We start from the raw sequence: 20,690 nt of genomic DNA on the forward strand, positions 1-20,690 counted from the left end.
TGTACAGCCTCTGAGCCCCCAACCTCTGGGGCAGAAACAGGTACAGAGGCTCAGGCCCTGGGAGGTGAGGAGAGGCCATGCCCACAGCCGCTGGGAAGGTGGCAACCCACATCTGGACCCTGGAGCCTAACGCGGGCGCAGGGAAATCCAGCCAGACACGGGGGAGCCCACAGCCTGGGCATCTGAAGGAGAGGCCAAGGCAAGGCGCCTGCTCCTAACCGCCTCCTGCCAGGCCGCCGTGGGGAGGTTCAGGCAGGGCCACTGGGGGCAGGCCTCCTGGGGCCCCAGCCAAGAGCCAGGCAGCAGCCAGCTCACCATGGTAACCTGGGCAGCGGTGGCAGAGCAGACCTACGCCCTGCCAACTGGAGGATGCAGACAGGGAAAGGAGCTCGGGCAGGAGGGGACCTATTTGGTTTGGGGGAACCCCTGCTCATCCGTGGGGGGTTCTACTGCAGGCTTCCTCCCCCCCTCCAAGGCTGCTGCGACCTGCCACATAGGAGCAAGTGCAGAAGCTTCAAGGACAACCCCCCCCCCTGCACCCCCAATAGCATACTCCCAGGACGAGGCAGCAGCGGGGACATTCATTGATCTCATCAGGACTGCCTTTCCCAGTGACTCAACTCACCTTGCAGCCCTCACAGGCGCTGACCCCATAGTGGTAGCCTGAGGATTTGTCTTGGCAGACAAAGCAGGGCTTGTAGATGCGGGGGAGGGGGGGAGGCGAGGGAGGGCTGGGCACTATCTCTTCGGAACTGCTGCTCTGGGTCTCAATGGCTAGAGAGAGAAGAGGGAGGGGCAGTTAGAGACCCGGGCTGCCATCCTGAATACCGTGCCCGCCCACCCTGCCTCCAGCTCTCTCCCGGGAGCCCCTCCCAGCCTCACCACAGCTGCCAGGATTCAAACTCAGGGGCAGGAACACGGGCTCAGGGGAGCAGGGACTCCCCAGCCAGACGTGGAGAAGGAGGCTGCCAATGAACCCATCGGCACCCCATCACTCCTATCTACTTCCCAGGACCCCACCTTCAGTTCTGATAAACCATCGGATCTGTATGTGGACAGGGCTACACCTGGGCAGCGGGGGTGGGAGGCAGCCTGGTTCTGACGCCTGGCACCTGGGCGGCCTGGACCCGGCTCCCCAGTTAGGAAGGAGTTAAGGGCCTATGAGGAGGGAGGGAAGAGGACACAAGCTAGGGGCAGAGGAAACTGGGGTCAACAGGATATTCAAAGGCGGCCACTCCCCCACCCCCTCGGCTTCCGCTCCCCCCTCCTCTCTGACAGCAGCCACAGCCCCTCCTCCACCCAAACAATCCCCAGGCCAGGGCATCCAGGCCCGGTGAGCAAAGAAAAGTTGCAAATGTTAGGGCGAAGCAGGCGGGACTCCTGATAAGCAGGGGGGACTCCCCGGAGACAAGGAGAGGAGTCCCTCTGGGCCCCGGAAGCCCCTTGCTCTGGGCGCCCAGTCTGGGGGGAGCCGCATGACAATGGGGGGTCTGTTCCCATCAATGCCCTGTCTGTCTGGCCTCAATACTATGTCCGGGTTACTACCCCCTCCCCTCCTGTTATTCAGCTCCACTAGGGCAGCCAGGAGGGTTGACCCAGCCAGCAAGGCAGCCCTCACTAGCCAAACCCTCCCCAGTGCTTGGCCCCCTGCCCATCACCCCAGGGAGGACCGGGCTGGGCTGGGTGGGGGCTCTCTGTGCCTAAAGCCTGGGCAGCCGGGGGTAAACTGCGCTGGATGGAGAACGGTGACCAAAACAACCCCAGACGCCCACGGGACCACCCAGCATCCTCCTGAGGGCTTGCTAAGTCCGCTTGTCCAAACTCAAGGATGCCTCCCCAGCAGGTAGATCCCTACCTCCTCCCACACCCCAGAATCCCACCTAGTCTCACCCCAAACTGCAGCACCCAAGGCTCTGGCATTCCAAAGGGCCCAGAGCTCCTGGCCCAAGCACCTTAGAGCCATCCGTCACCTGGCCCCGCGGTCCAGGCCCAGAGAAAAGCAGCGCCTGGACCCTGGGGGCCGGCCGCATGCTTCCACCCTGCCCCGTCCCCGCAGACACACCACGCATGGCCAGGAGGCCGATGGCAGGGAACCAGGCCAACCACCTTGGCAGGGCCTTCCTGGCTCTTCGTAGGGCCCGGGCACCACTTCCCTGGTCAGCCCGGCCGACCAGCCCTGCTGTGGCCCCATGTCCCGTGCCTGCCCAGAGGCCAGCCCACACAGCACAGAGCCCGTGGGCGCCCGAACCCCCATCAGTCCACAGCCTCCTCACCGACCTCCCCTCCCCGCCCTCACCCAACACCAAACTGCCCTCGCCTGGTTCGCCCCACCTCGCTCTCCTGGAGGCCAGACAAGCACATCAGACAGGCAAGAGGCCTGAGAACAGCTGCTGGGGTGGGGGGCAGGGTTGGGGGGCCTGGGGGAGGCCAGGAGGCAGAGGGGTGAGTGACAAAGGAGCCCTTTGTTGTGCTAACTTTTTCCAAGACGTAAAAGGAGTAACAATAGACAATCCAGACTGGTGTGTGTGGGGGGGTGTCAAGGACACGGGGGTGTGGTGGAGGGGCTGTGGCCTAGAATCCCAGTCCGTTCCAAGGCGCAGAGGATGAAGGCACTGACCTGCCTCCCCTCCCCGTCAGCCCTTAGCCCCCCTCTGAAATGGACCAGGCTGGAGGGGGAGAGAGGACAGGGACGCTTTGGAGTCGAGTGGGATGGAGGAGGGGAGGTGGGGCATGGGGAGACACACAGGATACCAGGATGACAGACAGACAGCTCTCAGGTCAGAGTCAAACCAGTGGGGCAAAGGTCTGTAGAAATTGGGAGCTCAGGCAAAGTCCGGAGGGTGTTTCTGGGACTGAAGGAATGTGCCCGTTCGCACTGTGCTCCGGCAGGGCAGGGGGGATGACCCCACGCGGGGCTACAGCGTGGTCTGGGGGAGGCCTCCTCCCACCCACCCGGCAGCGGGCTGGCTGCCTTGGAGGCTGTGACCTGGTCTGTGCTCCCACCTCCGGCACACCCCACCTGTCACCCAGGTAACAGCTGAGGTTTCCAAGTGTACCCTTTGAACCCGGAGTCCGGGCCCAGCGCCCACCTCCTCAGGCCTCCAGCCAGCAGCCTGGGGAGGCGCGGGGCACTCTAAGGACACAGCTCTCCGTCTGTCCACACACCCCCTGCGGGAAGGCCGGCCATGCCTGGCCCCGCCCCGCCCACCTCCCTCCCCAGAGGCCCCAGCCCCCAAATCTCTCTCCCGGCAGAGAGACGGGGCTGGAGAGGCGCCACACCTTCTCAGCTCAAAGTTCCAGCGCCCAGCGCGCGGCTGGCACCGGCCCAGGAAGCCTGGGTCCCCGCCGGCCCGGGCAGCCCGGTGCCCCTCCCCCGCTCCCCGCCCCGCCCCGCCCCGCGGGCAGGAGGCGCAGAGCGCTCCGGATTCCCCACGCCCCGGAGCCGTTCGCAGGCTCGCACAAGGGGCCGGTTTCCTGGAGGAGATCAGGAGGAAATCAGCCGGGCCCCCGGCCAGCAGCTCCCCTCCCGATCCAGCTGGCGCCCGCTCCTCTGCGGCTCCCCTGGCAGCCCCTGGAGGGCTGGGCAGGGGACGCGGGGCCCTCGGTGCTCCCCTTCCTCCAGGGGTGGGGGGGCTCGGGTGCAGGCAGCTCGGAGGAAGAAGGCCCCAGGCCCGGCGGCCACCGATAAGCATCTACCCCCTCCCCCCGGTGCGGGGCCACGTGCTTCACATTCTTGGACGTCTGGGAGCGGGCGGAGGCGTGAGCAGCGGAGATCGGTGGGGGACAGATGGGGAACCACATCCTGTGTACCCCCCGTCTTCTAGTGCCCCCAAACAGGAGCGCTGGGGAGGATGGCAACGTCCCCCGGGCCCTGCAGGACTGAGCCGGTCTCCTCTGGAAGCCGGCCTGCTGTCGCTTCCCACCTTGGGTGGCGGAGGCCGAGGGCTCCTGTAGCCACAGGACCTCCCCACACCAAGGGGGGGGGGGTACGGCCCCCTGTACTAGACAGGGGCTACTCCCACTTCCAGCCTCCAGTCTTCCCAGGGCCTCAGAACACCCCTCCCAGCTCCCAGCCCCGGAGCGGAGCCCACTGACACCCCACCCACCCGCATTCATTCACCGCCATGGCCTACAGGGCCCAGGCCCAGGCTGGAGCTCTACCCCCAGCCAGGGTGTGGGGGACAGGCCTCCACCTCCCCATCACCTGCCTCCCAGCTCCTCAGCCTGCTGGGCTCCTCGCTCCCCGGCTCCCCCTTCAGTTGGGACCAGGAAGCGCTGAGCTGCCCCAGAGCTGAGGAAGAGCTGGGGCTGGAACCCAAGGCGCTCCTCCCGGCTTTACCCCCAGGCCCCTGGAAAGGCAGTGGAGGGGGTAACCCGGGCAGCCCGGCCCCAATCATCCTCCAGCTCTGGGAGGATGGGAAGAAGGGTCCTGGTGTCATGCTTCTCACCTCTCTGTTTTTTTTGCCAAAGTCAACCCATGTTCACACCCCTGTCCCTCCCACAGCTTGCAGCCTGCAGCCTCCCAGCCAATCTGCACCGCCACCCCCCAGGCAAAGGTCAAGGGACAGGACAAAAGCAAAGGCTGAGGTTAAGGTGGCTCTCGGAGAGGCAGAGGTGGGGTGTCTCTCCATCTCTCTCCCAGAGCAAAGGAGCTGGGGGTTGCCCTTCACCCCTCTCCAATCTGCCAGGCCCTCAGGAGGGAGACAGCAGGTTCAGGAGGATGGGAGAAGCTCCTGGGAAGAGTTAAGCCCTTGTAACAATACCCCCCCCCCCCCAGTGGAGTGCCAGCTTCCACCCACCCAGGTACACCGCATGCACAGCTGGGTCTGAACACACCCAGATGTGCACCCCAGGCGCTCCCCGCTCCCCCAGTGCACAGAGCCCCCTCCCCACCAGAGGAACCTGAACCCAGACACCGGGCAGAGAGGAGAGAAGGTGAGCAGCCCGCCAGGACTCCGGGGTTCTCATCAGCACCCCTTAGGAAGGGACGGTCCAGTACCTGCCCCTGTCCCCAAGTGAGCCCAGGGTAACAAAAGGACGGGACTGGGTTGGGAAGGGAGGTACTCATGTCCAGAGCAGCCCCCGACCTAGGAAAGACACACTCATGCCCAGAGCAGCTCTCCCCTTCATTCCTGGGACGGAACCCCCCAGGATGCCAGCCAAGTGTCTAGGGCCAGGACTACACTCAGATGGACAGGGGCCCCTCCCCAAGATGGAAGGGGTCACTTAGCACGGCAGAGGGGTGTCTGATGAAGTCGCCCCCTCCTGCCACAGCCCACTGCCACCGCCTCCCTGACACCCACTCTGAGGACACAAGGACAGGGGCTGGGATCTGGGGAGGAGGCCCCTCCTCCTCGGGGCAGACAAGCCCACAAATGGGATCCTGACCCCACCCTCTCGGGTGGGAGAAGGGACCCCTCTGTTGTGAAGCTATTGGATTCCAAGCAAAGAGATCTGAAGTGGGCCAAGGGGCTTCATTTCCTCTCCAAGAAGTGGAAGGAAAAGTGAATGAATGTTTCCTGAAGGGAGGAACCCCCAAAGTTCTCAGCCCTAGTATATATAACACTGCAGGAATGGGGCCCGGGTGATTCCGGGAGTTGAATTGTCCAGCAAAGGCGCCAGGGTTTCAGCAAGAGAGACAAGGGACAGCGAAGGGTAGAGACAAGACCCCACCACGCCCCCAGGACGCATCCCCCACCCCGAGGAGCGGAAGCCCCCCCGGCCCACCCCCACCCCTTACAATAGGAGGGGGGGGGGCTGGTACCTACAGTGGTTTGAGCCATTCCAAAGCGGAGTCCGGAGCGGGGTGGAGTAGGGACCGGGGGCGGGGAGCCCCTTCTCCGGGAGCAAACAGGCCCGGTTCTGGTTATAAAAATCCACCACCAGGAAGGGGTTGGGAGTGGGGGTGAGCCCCCCCACTTCCACACTCTCGTACATCTCCGCAAAGACAAGAGGTCCAGGCGGGGGAGTCCTGAGAGTCGTCTCCCTCATTCAGACGACGGCGCCATCCCAGGAGAGCAGCTGGGGGCGAGGGGCCCGTCCCCCGCCCCGAAAGGCGACCCGGGCGGGGGGCCGCCCGCTGCCCGAAGTCCCGCGTCGGAGTCGGCCCGCCGCTCCGCCAGCTCCAGGTGAAAAGCGGGGAAGTTGTGTGCGCTGGGGGGCGGGGGCCCCTCGACGGCCCCCGGGGACGCCAGGCCGAGCCCGGGAACTCGGCAGCGTCACCTCGAGGGGGCTCCCGTCCGGAGTCTCACGGTGCTGGAGGCAGAGTCCCGCGGCGCCCCGAGAGCGCCGGGCGGGGGCGGGATCAGCGCGGGAGGCGGGGAGCCCCGAGCACTTCCTCCTCCCCGCCGGGGCGCCCGGGCTTCTCCGGGGCCGGGACACCGGGTGGGGTGGGGACCCCCGCGCGGCCCCGCCTCCCCAGACCCGTCGCTGGGGCTCCGGCGGTGCGCGCCGCCGCCCCCACCTCGAGCCCCCTCCCCGGGACCCCACCTCCTTCCCTCCGCCCGGTGCGCCCAGGCGCCGCCCCTCGGCTTAACCCTTTCCCGCGGGGTCCGGCTGCGGCGGGAGAGGCGCCGGGACCGAGACCGAGAGGCGGGCCGCGCACGGGCGAGTGGGGGGAGCCTGGGCAGGGGGAGGAGAAGGAAACAGAGAGGAACAGGCGCCCGAGGAGGAGCGGCCGAGCTCAGACTGCGGCCGGCGCGCGGGGAGGAGGGGGCTGCGCGCGGCGCGAGGACGGAGGCGGGGCGGGCGTCGCCCCCACCCCAGTTCCGGCTGCCAGCCTCCCCCGAGGCTAGGTCAGCCCCCGAACCGGCGGTGCCCCGGCGGGGAAGGTGTGGGTGCGGGAGGAGGGGGGTGGTCCCGGGGTCCTCCCCTAGCACACCCCCACCGGCCCGGGCCTCATTTGCCTAATGCAATGCGGCTGAACTCTCGCTGAACTCGCCCGGCGGCGCCTCACCTCCGGGTGACCCACCCACCGCGGCCCGTGACATCACCCGCTCGCCAGCCCGCCCGCGGGGCTCGCCTGCCGGGCCCCCAGTCCCGCCGGGTCGGGCCAGCTCCCCCGAAGGCGCGGAGCGTGGTCACGGCGGCGAAGGGCCGGGGTGTGTGTGGCCAAGTGTTCGCGCCACGGAGGACGCGGCGTGCCGGGCGCCCCGGGTGTGACATTGTGCAGCTCAGACGCTGTGTCGGATGGAGACACCCGGCTTGTGTCATTGTCTGTGACATCATGGGTGACTGGCCGCCCGCCCGCCCGCTGCCGGAACCCGACGCGGCGGTGCGGTGCTTGGGCACATGTGCGTGCAGCGGAGACTCTCCACCCGCCGCTCCGCGGACTTCCGGTGAGCAGAGCACGGCCCAGGGTGTCTCCCACCTCGGAACCGGGACCGGCCCCCACCGCACCGCCCAGCCCCGGGGAGATCAGAGGACGGGCTGGTGCTTCCCAGCTGACCACTTCCTCTGGAAGCCTGCGGGGGCCTGCTCCCTGGAGGAAGGCCCAGGTGGGGTAGGTCCGGGAAGGAGAGGGTGTCCCAGGACTCCCTCTGACCCCTCCCTCATCCCAGCAGGGGACAGGCATCTAGCTGCTTCCCAAGGACATTCTCCTAGAAGCCAGGTTCTTAACATATGCATATTGTCATTGAATCCTCACAGCTACTCCAAGAGAAAAGCGGTCATTATTCCTATTGCACAGCAAGGCGAGGTGGGTTGCCCAAGTTCACACTGCTAATAAAGGGTGGTGTATTTGAACTCTCTGCTGTCAAAGCCCATATTCCTACCATGCCAGGCCAATTCAAGAAATAAAAATGTATTTTTTTTTAGCACCTCCTATGTGGACACTCTGGTGAGCCTGTCCTTATGAAGCAACAGCTATTAAGCAAATATTGATTATACGTGTGCCGTGCACACGCGTACGCGTGTGTTTGCAAACCGAGATAATTGGTAGTATGACACAAGTATGGCGTGCTTTGAAGAATTAATGTAGGTCCTGATGGATCAGGGAGGACCTCAAAGCAGAGACCGAGTTAGTCAGGCAAAGAGTAGGAAGAAGTGCAGTCTCATAAAAAGAAAGAGGCTGTGCAAAGGTCCTGGGGTTACAGAAGTTGGTGAGTTCATTCAAGGAACCGGCAGAGGAACAGAGTAGACGGAGCATAAAATTCAAGAGGAAAAGGGGCACAGGACCAGGCTGGAGAGGTGTGCTGAGGCCAGACCACATGGGCTTGTTCATTTAGACTTTCGGATTTTATCCTAAATGCAAGAAGAACCCACAGGAAAATCCCAAGCAGAGGAGAGGCAAGATCTGAGTTACAGCATTATGAGATCTTTCTAGCAGATATGTGAAGGATGGATTGTGGGAGGGCAGGAGAGACCAGTTAGAAGCTACTACAGCCGTCTGGACAGCGCACAACGGTAGTGCAGTCGAGGAAACTGGCTGTGTTGATAGAGGAAGGTGGATTCTTGAAACTTTTTTTAAAAACCTCGCCTGAGAACATTTGTCCACTGATTTTTAGAGAGAGTGGACAGGAAGGAGGGGTGAGGAGAGAGAGAGAAACATCAATGTGAGAGAGACACATGGATTGGCTGCCTCGGGTACGCGCCACAACCAGGGCAGGGATGGAACCTGCAACCCAGGTATGTGCCCTTGACCAGGAATCGAACCCGCAACCCTTTGGTGCGCAGGCTGACGCTCTAACCACTGAACAACACAAGTCAGGGTTTGAGACTTTTTGAGGGTAGAATCAAGGCGGGGGGGCGGGGTGAGTGGGACTAGGAAAGGAGATAGCCAAGAGGACTCGTGTGTGGCTTGTGCACCAGCCAAGTTCTTGAGACTAAAAAGTAGAGAAGCCTCCTGGGCTGGGGAGCAGGTGGGTGTGGGGCTCCAAAGTGAGAGCTCACCTAAGTGAGGTTTGGGCCGCAGGTGGCATGCCGGGGTCTGGGGCACGAACGCCAGCCTCGGCAGTGAATGAGATTGCTGGGGACGAAGACAGGCGCTTCCGCCGCCCTTGGTATCTTTCCCCCCAAACGATGTAGCTCCTGGGCACCAGGTATGTTCTAGGCCCGTGGGGCAAACTCATGAGTCAACAGAGCCAACTATCAACAGTACAACGATGGAAATGTCTTCTGAGAGCCACATTTTTTAAACTTAAACTATATAGGTAGGTACATTGTTATTAACTTAATTAGGGTCCTCCTAAGCTGGCCTTGGCTAAAAACGCAAGGGGCCAAAGAGCTGCATGTGGCTCGCGAGCCGCAGTTTGCCGACCACTGTTCTAGGTTCTGTGTCCACCACTGGGAGGTACGAAGGGATCTGAGACTGTCCCTGCCACCCAAGACCTAGGGATAAGGAAAACATCTCCTAAAGGATGCGAGCTCGCAGCAGGAGCTGGGTGGGGAGATGTCCCTGCATGGCAGGGATGGGTGTTGTGGATGTTCCCTGAAGGATGGATAGGATTTCTGGAGCTGATGAAGGGGAGAGGTTGGGGGTGAGATGCCTGTTCTGGGCGACAGCAAGGTCATGGGACAGGTCAGAGCAGAACACAGGGTCCTGGGGCAGTGAGAGACGAGGGGGAAAGGAAGGCCAGCCGGCTGGTGGCTGCTGGCGGCTGCAGGCCTGGGGTCCTCCCCTGCAGCACCCCCCACAGCTCCTCCAGGGCTGTGTGCTCAGCGGGCCCTCAGCAGTTGTGGGCTCCACTGAACCGGCCCCCACTTGTGCCAGGCAGGGCTCCCTCCTGTCCCCAACCCCATCTGGAGAGGATCATAAACAGGAAATCATGAGGCTCTGAACCAGACAGACATCAGGTCCCAGTCCAGGGTGGCCATCCCCCAAGACAATTCCTGGCTCTGCCCGCCCCTCATCATCGCTGCTCATCACTTCCAGGGTACTCCAGGCTCCCCCAAGCCTGCACCAGCAAGCAGGTCACCGTGGCCTCGCAGCCACTCGCCCAGCCACAGGGGGATCAGGAGTGTTGCTTTAAAGAGGAGGAAACAGACAGAGAGCGTTTGGGTGACCTGCCCACGGCCAAACAGGAAGAGCTCTCCTGTGAGACTGCTGCCCACAGAGCCTTGGTCTGTGGGCTGGCTGAGGTTCCCAGCACCCAGTCGTCAAAATGGGGGCGGGGGGAGGGGAGGGCCTCTATTTCTGGTCTGGTGAGGGCTGAGGGCCTCCAGTCCACCCTGGGAGGCCCAGCTCCACCGGCTGTCCACCTGCTTCTCTCCACGAAGGAGGAAGAGGAGGGGGAAGACGGTGTGGGCACCACCCCAAAGTCATTTGCAGAAGGGAAACCTCTTCCTCCTCCTACACAGGCTACCCCTCAAGACAGTCCGGTCTTCACTGGCACATCCCCACGGGCACACGGCCCTTACCGTGTCCCAGGTCTGGGCCAGTCTAAGAGGGCAGGCTTCCTTCCCGGAGTCCCCCCTTCCCCCCCCCCCCAACCCTTGCCGGGATCCTGCCCAGAGGGGGCCTGTGCATTACGAATGCCGCCAGATAGAAGGCGAGGGGCCCCCTTTTCATTCAAAATCCCATCCAGCGGTCTTGGCTGACTCTACATTTGGGGTCCCAGGAAAGGCATCGCTTAGCTGTACCCCCTCCCCCTGGGCTGCCCCTCCTATATTGTCCAGGGAAAGAGTAGGCGGGAGGGAGGGAGGGAGGGAGGACGCAGCCTGCAATGGGGAGAGAGTGGCAGAGGAGAAGGGCACTCCCCTTTTTCTGTCTCCCCGGGGCCCCAGGCCCTAGGGCCGTGCCCCCGTCTCGAGGCACACACAGTGAGTACGGGGACAGAAAGGGAAAGACTGCGCCAATCATTCGGGGCTCCCACTTCCGGCTCCTCCACTGACTGCTTCCAGCTTCCCTGCCCCCACCCCACACATGGAAACAAAATAGGAATCTGAACTGTGGTTTTTACACTCTGTTCCTACAGTGTCTGTCTGGAGATGGGGGGAGGTTGCCTGCTGAGCTCTGCAAACTCCCGCGGGCGGGCGGCAGTGGGTAGATTGGGGGGTGGGGTGGGTTGGGTGTGAACAGATTGTATCCGCAGCTTCCAGGACAGGATGGAGATCTGGCCCAGGCCTCTTATCGCTCTTTCCCTCCAGCCTTCAGAATCCAAAACAGAGAAGAGAGGCTGAGGCTTGTGGGGGGGATGCTGCCTTCGCCCCCTACTGGGCAAAGGCGGGAGTTCCTGACGCAGAAGCAGGGCCTCAGCCATGGGGGGATTTCGGCATAGGCACGGCCCCCTCTGGGCTTCCCACACCCAGGAGTGCCCCTCAAAATACCCTCCCGAAGCTGCCAGTCTGGTTGTTGGAAAATAGCCCAACTTTCCCGGCCACGGAACCCAGCCTCACCCTCCACCAGAGCCGCTTCCTCGTGTGTAAATGGGGATAGCGTCCCTCTCCCCGATGGTGAGGATTAAGATGGTAAACCAGAGATAAGGCCCCCCACACAGTAGGTGCTCCACAGACGTTAGCAACCCACCTATGAGGGCCCGAGGGCCAGGCCCCTCTCACCGTCACAATAGCTGTGCGCTGTGCGACGGCTGTGACCACCACCTGGCCTCATCTCAGCCCTCTCAGGGGGTTCTGGTGATATCCCCGCTTGACAGGCGAGGCGGCATGCTCAGAGAGGTTATCAGATCAGCAAGTGACAAAGCCTGAACTCACACTACCCTGCCCCACCATGGAATTTCTGGGGGAGCAACAAAAAAAGGCAGGTTAGTTTCCCCTCCAGCCTAGATGATGATAAGAATGAGAGGCCTGCCCCTCCCCAAACACACAGCACAATCCACAGGCCACGCCCCCTGAAACACTCTAGGCCCTAAGTCAAGGCCCCTCTGGCACACAAGCTGTGACACCCCTTCCCCAGCTCCCCCAAGTGGATTTCCCCAAAACACACTCAACTCGGTGACCCTCTCACCCAATACGCATAAACCATTAACTCCCTTCCCAACACACACCCAACCTTGACCCCACCCATCCCTTAAGCACACACAGCCCTGACCCTCACCACAATGCACACAGAATCCAGCCCTCCACAGTAAATACCAGTCCTCGGGGGGGGGGGGGGGGGGGGGAGACCGAGCCCCAGGGGCTGGTTTGGGGTAGAGAATCCTGTACCGTCTCGGGGACCTTACTGTGAGACTAGCAGGGCAAATACCCCAAGAATATTTACGTCCTTCCATAGGCCACCAGGTCTCTCTGAAGGGGCCACCTGAGACACCAAGGCCCAGCCTCCCCTTGGGGAGAAGGATGGGAGGGGGAGGGGGAATGTCCCAACACCTTTGTTGGTGGAAAGTGGGAGGAGGGAGCCTCATCAGCGAGGTTTCCTACAAAAGGGTGGCGGAGGGCCAGAGTCCGCCAAGGCTCCCGGTAGGAATGGGGCGGCAGGGGCGGCAGGGAAGGTGGCGGGGCTGCCCCACGCCTGGGAATTTTGATCTGTCGTGCCTCCATCCCGGAGCTGAGATCCAGGCCCCCAGCTCTGCATGAGGAGGGAGATGGTCCCAGAAAATGGGAGGGTTAGGGAGGAGCTCAGAAGCCGGGGGTCTGGGTAGGAAGAGTCCTGTTGTTGAGGAGGAGGAGGGGGAGAGGAGCAGGGAAGCCGCGGGCTCGCAGGGAGGGGCCGGAAGGGGCATTGCCTAACCTGGGCGGAGAAAGCCAGAGAAGCCCTCGCTTGCCTGCAATGTGGGCACCCCACCCTGGGGGGAAAGGTTACCAGGGTGGGAAGTGGGGACCCGGAAGCCCGCCCCACCCACCTCTGAGAAAGAGGAAGAAGCTTGCAACATTCAGAGGAGGGCAAAGCATTCACTCTCCTGGCACAGGCCCCCTCCCGCCCTCAGGGAGGGTAGGCCCCAGGGGAGCAGTGTCCGGACTCTGCTCCCATCACCTGGGGAAGCACAAGTCCACAGACACCAGGTTACAGCCCCCGACCTCTTCCCCAACCCCCGCCCTGCCCCCCTCCTCCCCCCGCAGGAAGTAGATGCTCCTTTTCCAAGGTGGAAACATGAGCCCCGGTCCCTGTAGACACAGCAACTACCCAGCAACTGCCCCATATGGATACTGAGAACCACAGCCTCACCCACCCACTCCCTGGCAACCCTGAACCCAAGGGCTGGCCTCGCCATCACCTGGCACCCACTGGCAGGCCGGGCCAGAATCCGTTCCCGACTCCCCGTCACTGTGCCCCCCCCCCCCCCCCCGCCTCGCATCCCATGTGAGGAAGACAGAGAGAGGAAGGAAACAGACGACAGAGGTGTGAGAAGGGGGGGTGGGAACTGAGGCAGTACCTGCCCGCCCCCGGCCCCAGGGTTTAAAGGGGCACAGACATAGGGCTCCTACTCCCAGCAGCTGGTGGGGCCTGGGAGGAAGGGGGCCATGGCGGAGCCAGAGGCGGCCACCAGGAAGCGGTGGTGGTGGTGGGCGCCGGGCCAGTGCGGGCATGAGGCGCCCAGCCAGGACCTGCCCCCGGGACAGAGACTCCCTGGCTCTGGGGCGAGTGCGCTGTCCCCGCACGGAGAAGGGGGCACTGACCCGGCCAGGCCAGGCTCACAGGGCAGTGATGCCAGGCAGCTTGCCAGTGGCTGCGGGAGGGGCAGTGGGTGCCCGGGGCCGGGTGTTCGGTCCCTGCCCACCAGGAGAGGTGGGACACGTCTCCCAGGCCAGCGACGGACCCGCCAGCCTGCCGGTCCATGCCGGTTCATGGTCTATTCGGCGGCTTCCACCCCTCCTCCAGCCCCAGGCCAGGCCCCGGCTTGGCTCCCTCCTCCCCCCCCCCCAGCCCTGGCCTGGCGCCCAGCTGGGCCCTGGGGGCCAGAGTTACTGTAAGCGGCCTGGCAGGCCCGAGGCCTGGACTCTGCCAGCTGGCCGTAGCCGCCGCCACCTCCCACTACCTGGCTCGGCCAGCCAGGGAAGGGCACGGAGACCCCCGTCCAGCAAACAGGCAGCCCCCATGGCAGAGGGAGGAGGTAGGGAGAAAACAGGCCCTGCCAAGACCATGCATGTGTCCACAGCCAGAGTCCAGCCCAGCGCCCCTCCTGGGACACTCGCCCTGTCCCCCAGGCTGCTCCTGGGTTCCTCCCTCTCTCCCTCCCCCGGGGCGGAGCTGGAAGTGGGAGGGGGAGGGGGTTCCAGCAGCCTGCCCCTCTCTAGCCGGGATGGATCGGTGGGGAGTAGGTGGGTGCGCTCTCAGCAGAGCTGCCATTTCCACCAAATGTCGAGAGGTTTGTTTACTCGCCTCCAGGCTGTGTCCAGGCCTTGGAGCTATTTATAAGGCCCTCAAAGACTCAGCACAGAAGCGGGGTGGGGGGCACCGCGGAACAACACTGTTTCATCTCTCCCTCTGCGGCCCCCACATCAGACAACCACGTGATCAGCCTACAAGCTTCTCCTCCCGGAGCCCCCCCACACGATGGTGTCCCTTGTCCGCAGAAGACCTCGCGGCTGCCGCGGGACAGATGTACCCGGCGGCCAACCCCCGGGCCTGCTCCCGCCAGGGCTCCCCCACCGAGCCTCCCATCACCCCACTTACTGGCTGGGGAGGGTGTGCTGTAGCCACTAACTGGAAGCTGGTGCTGGAGAGTGGTCAGAGCGCCCGGCGGGGAGAGTCCACCCAGCATCGGGGGGAAGAAGAAGGCGTAGGGGGGCACCGGGTACCCATTGAGGTGCCCTCCCCCGGGTGTCGGACAGGAGCTGCTGTTGCTGGCCATGCCTAGCCGCCACGGTCAGGAGGCAGGCGGACAGTCTGGCGGAAGGCTCCGGCGGGCTTCAGGCCGCCCCTCCTCGGGGCATGGGGCCTGGGCCCGAAGGGGGCTTGGGCGGTCAGCCCACCCCCCCTTTCTGTCCTGGGGCTGCTGCTGTCCAACGCTAGCAGGCTAATCTCAGCCGCCTGGAGCCCCCGCGCTAGCTGGGGGCCAGGGGTTGGGGGACGTCCCGAGAGCTGGTCCTTTGGTCAAGCAGTTCTGCAAGCTAGCACTTTCCTGGCAAGGTCCAGAGCTGGCCTTCGGGGCGCCGAAAAGGATGCTCTCCTAGGTGGGCCCCGGCTAGGCAGCTGGGGGGGCCATGTCCTGTGACGCTGCGGAGAGAGGAAAGACAGGTGAGTGGGCACAGAGGAGCGGGCACACGGGCATTCCCCGTGGAGCTCCCCAACCTGGGCGGCCGGAGATTTTCCTGTGGCACCCGGCGGAGCAGACAGCTGGCACCATGCCTGGCTGGCAGAGACAGCCTGGGAGCAGGGCCCAGACACTGCTGGGGGTGGCAGGACAGCACAGCCAGGCTGGGGAGACGGGGGCAGAGCTCAGAGCCGCGGAAGGCCTCTCACCCACAGTCCTGAGGGTGAAGGGTCTCCGGTGCCACCCCAAAGGTCCCCTGTAGCGGATGCAGGCGGCTGAGCTCCTTCCCCCGCGTGGGTTACCTGAGGTCAAGATGCAGAGAAGGAGGGCTGGAGGGGAGAGGGAGGGGGAGGAAAAGCCGCTTCCCTAAAGCACTGGCACTTCTCAGAAAAATGACTCCTAAGCCAGGGGCCCCTCTTACACCACTTCCCCCCCCAAATCCAAGCCCCAGCCCCCCAGATGGGTTTGTCCCACAGGCCAGGGGAGGAGGCCTGTTTACATACGTGAAAATAGGGAAATGCGAACTAGGGCTCCTGGGCATCACCCTCAGTGCCGAACCTAACAGCAGGATGGGCTGGGGGGTGGGGGGGCGCAGTATGTCCGGAGGGCAGGGCCTACACTCAAGGGGTGAGGGAGGCTAATCTCAGAGTTCACCCACATACTCTGTCTGCAGAAGCAACATCCCCGGAGGGGGTGGGGGTGGGCCCCAGATGAAAGGCCAGATGTCTCCCACCAGTGTGTACACAGATCCACACCCTGTTTGAACAGCTGGGAGCAGAGGACATGGACAGATAACACCATGGGGCAGAGAGAGACAGAGGCGAACCCAGAGACTCCGTCACACGGTGAGACCGCAAAGAGAGACACGGAGAAGCAGATCCACAAGCAGAGGCTTCCAATCCACTTGGGCTATATAGGACATGCATACTGAAATACATATAAATGCATGCATATACATACATACATATGTAGTACATACATGAAAGACAAAAGCAAAGACAGACACACACACACACACAAAAAAAAGAACAGCCAATCAAAAAACACACAATGAGATACCACTTCACATCTACTCGGATGGCTATAATAAAAAAGACTGATAATAATAACCAGTGTTGGCAAGGATGTCAAAAACGGGAGCCCTCACACATTGCTGGTGGGAATGGAACTGAGAGCAGCTGCCCTGGAAAACGGGGTGGCAGTTCCTCAAAAGGTCAAACGGCGTTACCATCGTATAAAGAGCCAACCGTTTCACTCCTGGGTATCTCCCCAAGAGAGAGGAAAACATCAGTCCACACAAAAACGTACACATGGGTGTTCATCCCAGCACTGTTCAAAATAGCCAAAAAGTTAACCCAAATGCCCATCCACTGATGAATGGGTAAATGACACCTATATCCATACAATGGAATACTACTCTGCCATAAAGAAGGGTGAAAGCATTGACAGACACTGCGCTATGGATACACCTGAAAAACATCCAGCTGGTTCTAAAAGACCCTATAGTGTTTGATCCCATTCACATACAATGTCCAGAATAGGCCATTTATAAGGACATACAGTAGATTGCGGCTTACCAGGGGCTGGGTGTGGGTTGGAGGGGAATGGGAAGTGACCGCGGAGAGGATGGGACCTCTGTGTGCAGTGATGAGCATCTTCTAAAATGGATGGGGGTGGTTTGCACAACTCTGAATACACTGAGACCATCCGACTGTATACGTTAATGGGTGAGTTTTACGGTGTACGAATTACACCTCAACAAAGCTGCTAAGACAGAGAGGAGGGAGAGAGGGAAAGGGAAAGTCACGGGGCCACAGAGACCCAAAGTAAGGACTGCTCCCCGTTCCAACCCCGTCCCCCCGAGCTCCAGGCTCCCCGGGCTCAGTCCTGGAGTCCGGCGGACAAGCACATGGCCAGCATTTGGCTGAGGACCATGCCTGCGAAGGGGGAGTTCCTGCCAAGGCCGCTGTGGACGAGGCCAGGGCTTCTGGGCCCAGCTGGGCCAGGCAGCCTGAGCCAGGGACGGGGAAGTGGGGACAGGTACGTGCGAGGGCGGGGGCCGCTCTCCTCTGAGTGAAATCTGGACCTTGGTTTTTTGTTTTTGTTTTTGTTAATCCTCACCCCAGGATATTTTCCCCTTGATTTTTAGGGAGAGTAAAAGAGAGAGGGAAAGACAGAGAGCCCCAGCCAGGGCCCCCGGGGTCTGCGCCAGGGAAGGAGCCTACGACTGGTACATGCCCTTGACCAGAACTGAACCCGGGACCCTTTGGTCCGCAGACCGACGCTCTAGCCACTGAGTCAAACCGGCTAGGGCCGGACCTTGTTAATGACCATGATTTTTACTGTTATTAATGATGACGACCATCGGACTCTGCGGATTCCCTCCCAGGTTGAGAGGGCTGACGTCAGAGGAACAAGGGCCCCACCCATTGGGCAAACTGCCACCCCAGGCCCCCCACACCCTTGTGGGGCCCCACACAACGGAACTCAGGCAAGGGAAGGAGGGGTTGGCTGAGCCTCATCAGCACTGACAGTCAGACTAAGACACACACACACACACACACACACACACACACACACACCCCACACTTACAGAAACGCATGCACGCAGGGCTATGGGAAGCATATGGGTGGGCAAGAGCACGCTCGCACACCCGGCCTGTGTGTGTGTGTGTGTGGGCACGCACGGGAGAAGAGGGAGCCTGCAGATACCATCTCTCCGCACCTGGGCTCCACCACACAGCGAACATGGTTCCGGGCCTGCGTGCCCAGCCCCCGGACTCAGCTCCCCGCAGACACACAACCGCAGCCCCACCGTTTCCCCTGGCCCTCACACAGCCAGGCGGGCCCCTGTGCCTGCCTCCCTGGGGTCCAGGCCCCCCACACACACACCGCGCTCCCTGAACACAGAGGTGCACCCTTCAGACATACTCGGAGGACGCACATCCACGCTGGGGCAGCCGCCCTGAGGTGGGGCCCAGGGGGTGAGGCCCAGAAAGCCAGTCGCTTCCGACTCCAGGCGTCCTGACCCAGCTTTGGGGGGGGCAGGGGGGTGGACCCGTCAGTCCTCTGGAACCCACCGTTGCCCCCACAGGAGAGAGAACTACAGTCACCTCAATGCCTCCACTCCTCTGCCCCTGAGGAGTCGGAAATTGGACCAAACTTCAGACTCCCCCACAGATACACACCCCAGGGAGAGGCTGGCCTCAGACTTCAAGTGCAGTAGTTACTCAGCCCCTTGGGGGGGCCCTGAGCAGCCGGAGGGGGTAAAGATCACAGACATGGGCCGAGGGCCAGGCTGGTGAGGGAACAGGGCCGGGCAAGGGCATGGAGGATGGGGACAGAGCCAGCGCGCACAGGCTCCGCCCCGGAAGCTCCCTCCGGAGCCATGCCCCTCAAGGAGACGCCTGGGCCCCGGGCCCCTGCACCCAGGGGTGAGAAGACACAGTCACAGAATCGAAACCAGCACCCAAGAAAGGGAAAACAAGCTACCCACATCCAACCTCCACCTTGGGCCCGCCACCTCCAGGGCCCAGGGGCACCCTCCCTCGAGGGATAGAAAACCGCAGGCCCACAGACTCGGCACAGCAGAAAGAGGGGTGGGGGCCAGAGCGCCTGCCACCGGCCACACGCCCCTGCCCCCGGGGCCCCCCTCCCCACGGTGCCAGAATCCCTGCCCAGGGTCAGGTGCCCCGGAGTCACACGCCCCAGAGGAAAAGGCACGAGCTGGCTGAGCCTTGAAGATGGCAGAAAAGAACCGAGGTGTGAAGGGTCAAATCTCAGCTCTGCCACTCTGGGTGACCTTAGGCAAGTCATTTAACCTCTCCAGCATCTGTTTACTCGCCTGTGCACTGTCTACCTCAACAACTCGCTGTGTGATTTAAGAGATAAAAGTCCTGGAAAGCACCCAGCACAGCGCCTGGCACACGGGAGGTGCTGGGCAACTGCCCCCCCTCCCCCCACACCCCTCAACCTCTCAGCACCGCCCGCCCGGGGCCTCCCTGGGCGGTGTCAGCTCTCCCTTCCTCTCCCCGGCCACGGTTAGCATCTGTGGACAGAGCTGGGCAAGAGAATTACCCACTTTCCAGGGTCTGCTTCCCTCAGACGGAGGAGAGGGATGTGGGGAGAGGGATAGTTGGGGTGTGGGCGGAGGCCTGACCACAACCCTCTCCTAAATTCCCTTCTTTCATTTCACAAACCAAAAAGGGGAAACCTTTGGATTTGGGGAGGGGAGGAGGGGAAGAGAAATTGACCATTTCCTCCCTATTGTCAGGGGAGAGGAGCCAGGGGTCCCCAAACCCAGCTGGCCCAGCCGCGCCCCCCCTCCCGCCCCCCATTACTCTCTCCTCTCCACTCCCCAGGCTCTCCTGAAACAATGGCTCCCAATGAATGGAAGTTAGGCAGTCAGTCCCGGAGGGGCTCAGAGAGGGAAATCAGGATTGGGGAGCTTCAAAGAAGGGGGCACAGGGGGTTTCCTAACAATTCTAGACAGTCAATGAATCATATGCAAATGACACCCAAAACTCAAGCTCCACTGGGGGGGGGGGGTGGCATCGCAATGGGAACTCCAGCCCTGGTAGAAGCAAACCCCTGGCCCCTCTGGACCCCCTCCCCTGCCAGGAGCAGGGCAGGGCGGGACAGGGCAGATTTCAAACCCCAGCAGTGGGCTGGATCTATTTATAAACTTTCCAGGAAAAGACACTCACACGCACACACAAAGCCACAACCTCCCCCTTCCCCCATGCTCCTCGGAGCTGCGGGCAAGGGTTGGGGAGCAGTGATGACCACTACTCCCTTTTTCCAGGGGCCCCTCTCCTCCCAGCAAGCCCACTCTCTGGCCACTCTGGTCCTCTGTTACCAGGGTCTGGGCTGCAGGCCGGAGAGAGAACCCCCCCGGAGTGTGTGAGAGGATCACCTGGGACAGGTGGAGGGCAGCTCCCCCGCACCGGCCCCTCAGAACCCCAGGCCGGCCGGCCCCGCTGGGGCTAGGACTTGTCTGAAAACCTGCCCCAGCATGTGACGGCCCTGAGCACATCCTTGGAGGGGCCAGGGGAGGGCTGCAGTCCAGTGTCTTCCTCTGGAGGCTGCCACTGCCCCAGGGTTTCAGGACGAGCGCCGGGTTCGAGGAGAGCGGGTCTGATGCCTCCCCAGCCGGTGCCCTACCTGGCCCGCATGCTGCCCCGGCACGCAGGGCTACCTGACCTCCACGGCCACACGCTCAGCAGTGGCTGAGTCACAGGCAGAAAGAGCAACTGGACAAGCCCAAGGCCATGACAGGTCAAGTTCTAGGAGGAGGAAATGGGGGGTCTCTGGTGGGCGGGGCGATGCCCCCCCGACTCCGACACACCCCAGGACCACATCCCAGAGCCCCTGGGAGCTGTGCTCAGGACCTTCCGAGCCCCGGGGGAAGCCTCGGGCTCTCAGCGCCGAGAGTAGGTGAAAGGGCAGGGGGCAGCCCAGGCCTCGGAGGAGGGAGCAGCCTGGGGAAGGCAGAAACAGGAAGAGGAAGAGATGAGCCAGCCCAGGCCACAGCCAGACCACAGGAGTGTGCGGCCCAAACAAAGGCAGCGCTGTCTGGGGAGGGGGGCCAAAGGGGCACAG

At 62.6% G+C, this 20,690-nt stretch overlaps 1 protein-coding gene across 4 annotated transcripts in view; it reads right to left on the bottom strand.

The window, feature by feature from the left end:
• RARA (retinoic acid receptor alpha) overlaps positions 1-20,690 on the bottom strand; it is a 44,055-nt gene that overhangs the window by 8,037 nt on the left and 15,328 nt on the right. For 3 of the 4 annotated variants that reach the window (XM_079797969.1, XM_079797970.1, XM_079797968.1), the window contains exons 2-3: positions 14,510-15,052; positions 626-774 (exon numbers count right to left, since the gene is read on the bottom strand). In XM_079797969.1, the coding sequence (XP_079654095.1) occupies positions 626-774; positions 14,510-14,687 (327 nt within the window). In that variant the 5' untranslated portion in view covers positions 14,688-15,052. Of the gene's footprint in view, positions 1-625; positions 775-5,768; positions 6,855-14,509; positions 15,053-20,690 lie in introns of those variants that run through there. The other variant, XM_079797967.1, reaches the window with a different exon arrangement.

Source organism: Cnephaeus nilssonii (genome assembly GCF_951640355.1).
Source record: "Cnephaeus nilssonii genome assembly, chromosome: 19".
NCBI classification, from domain to species: domain Eukaryota; kingdom Metazoa; phylum Chordata; class Mammalia; order Chiroptera; family Vespertilionidae; genus Cnephaeus; species Cnephaeus nilssonii.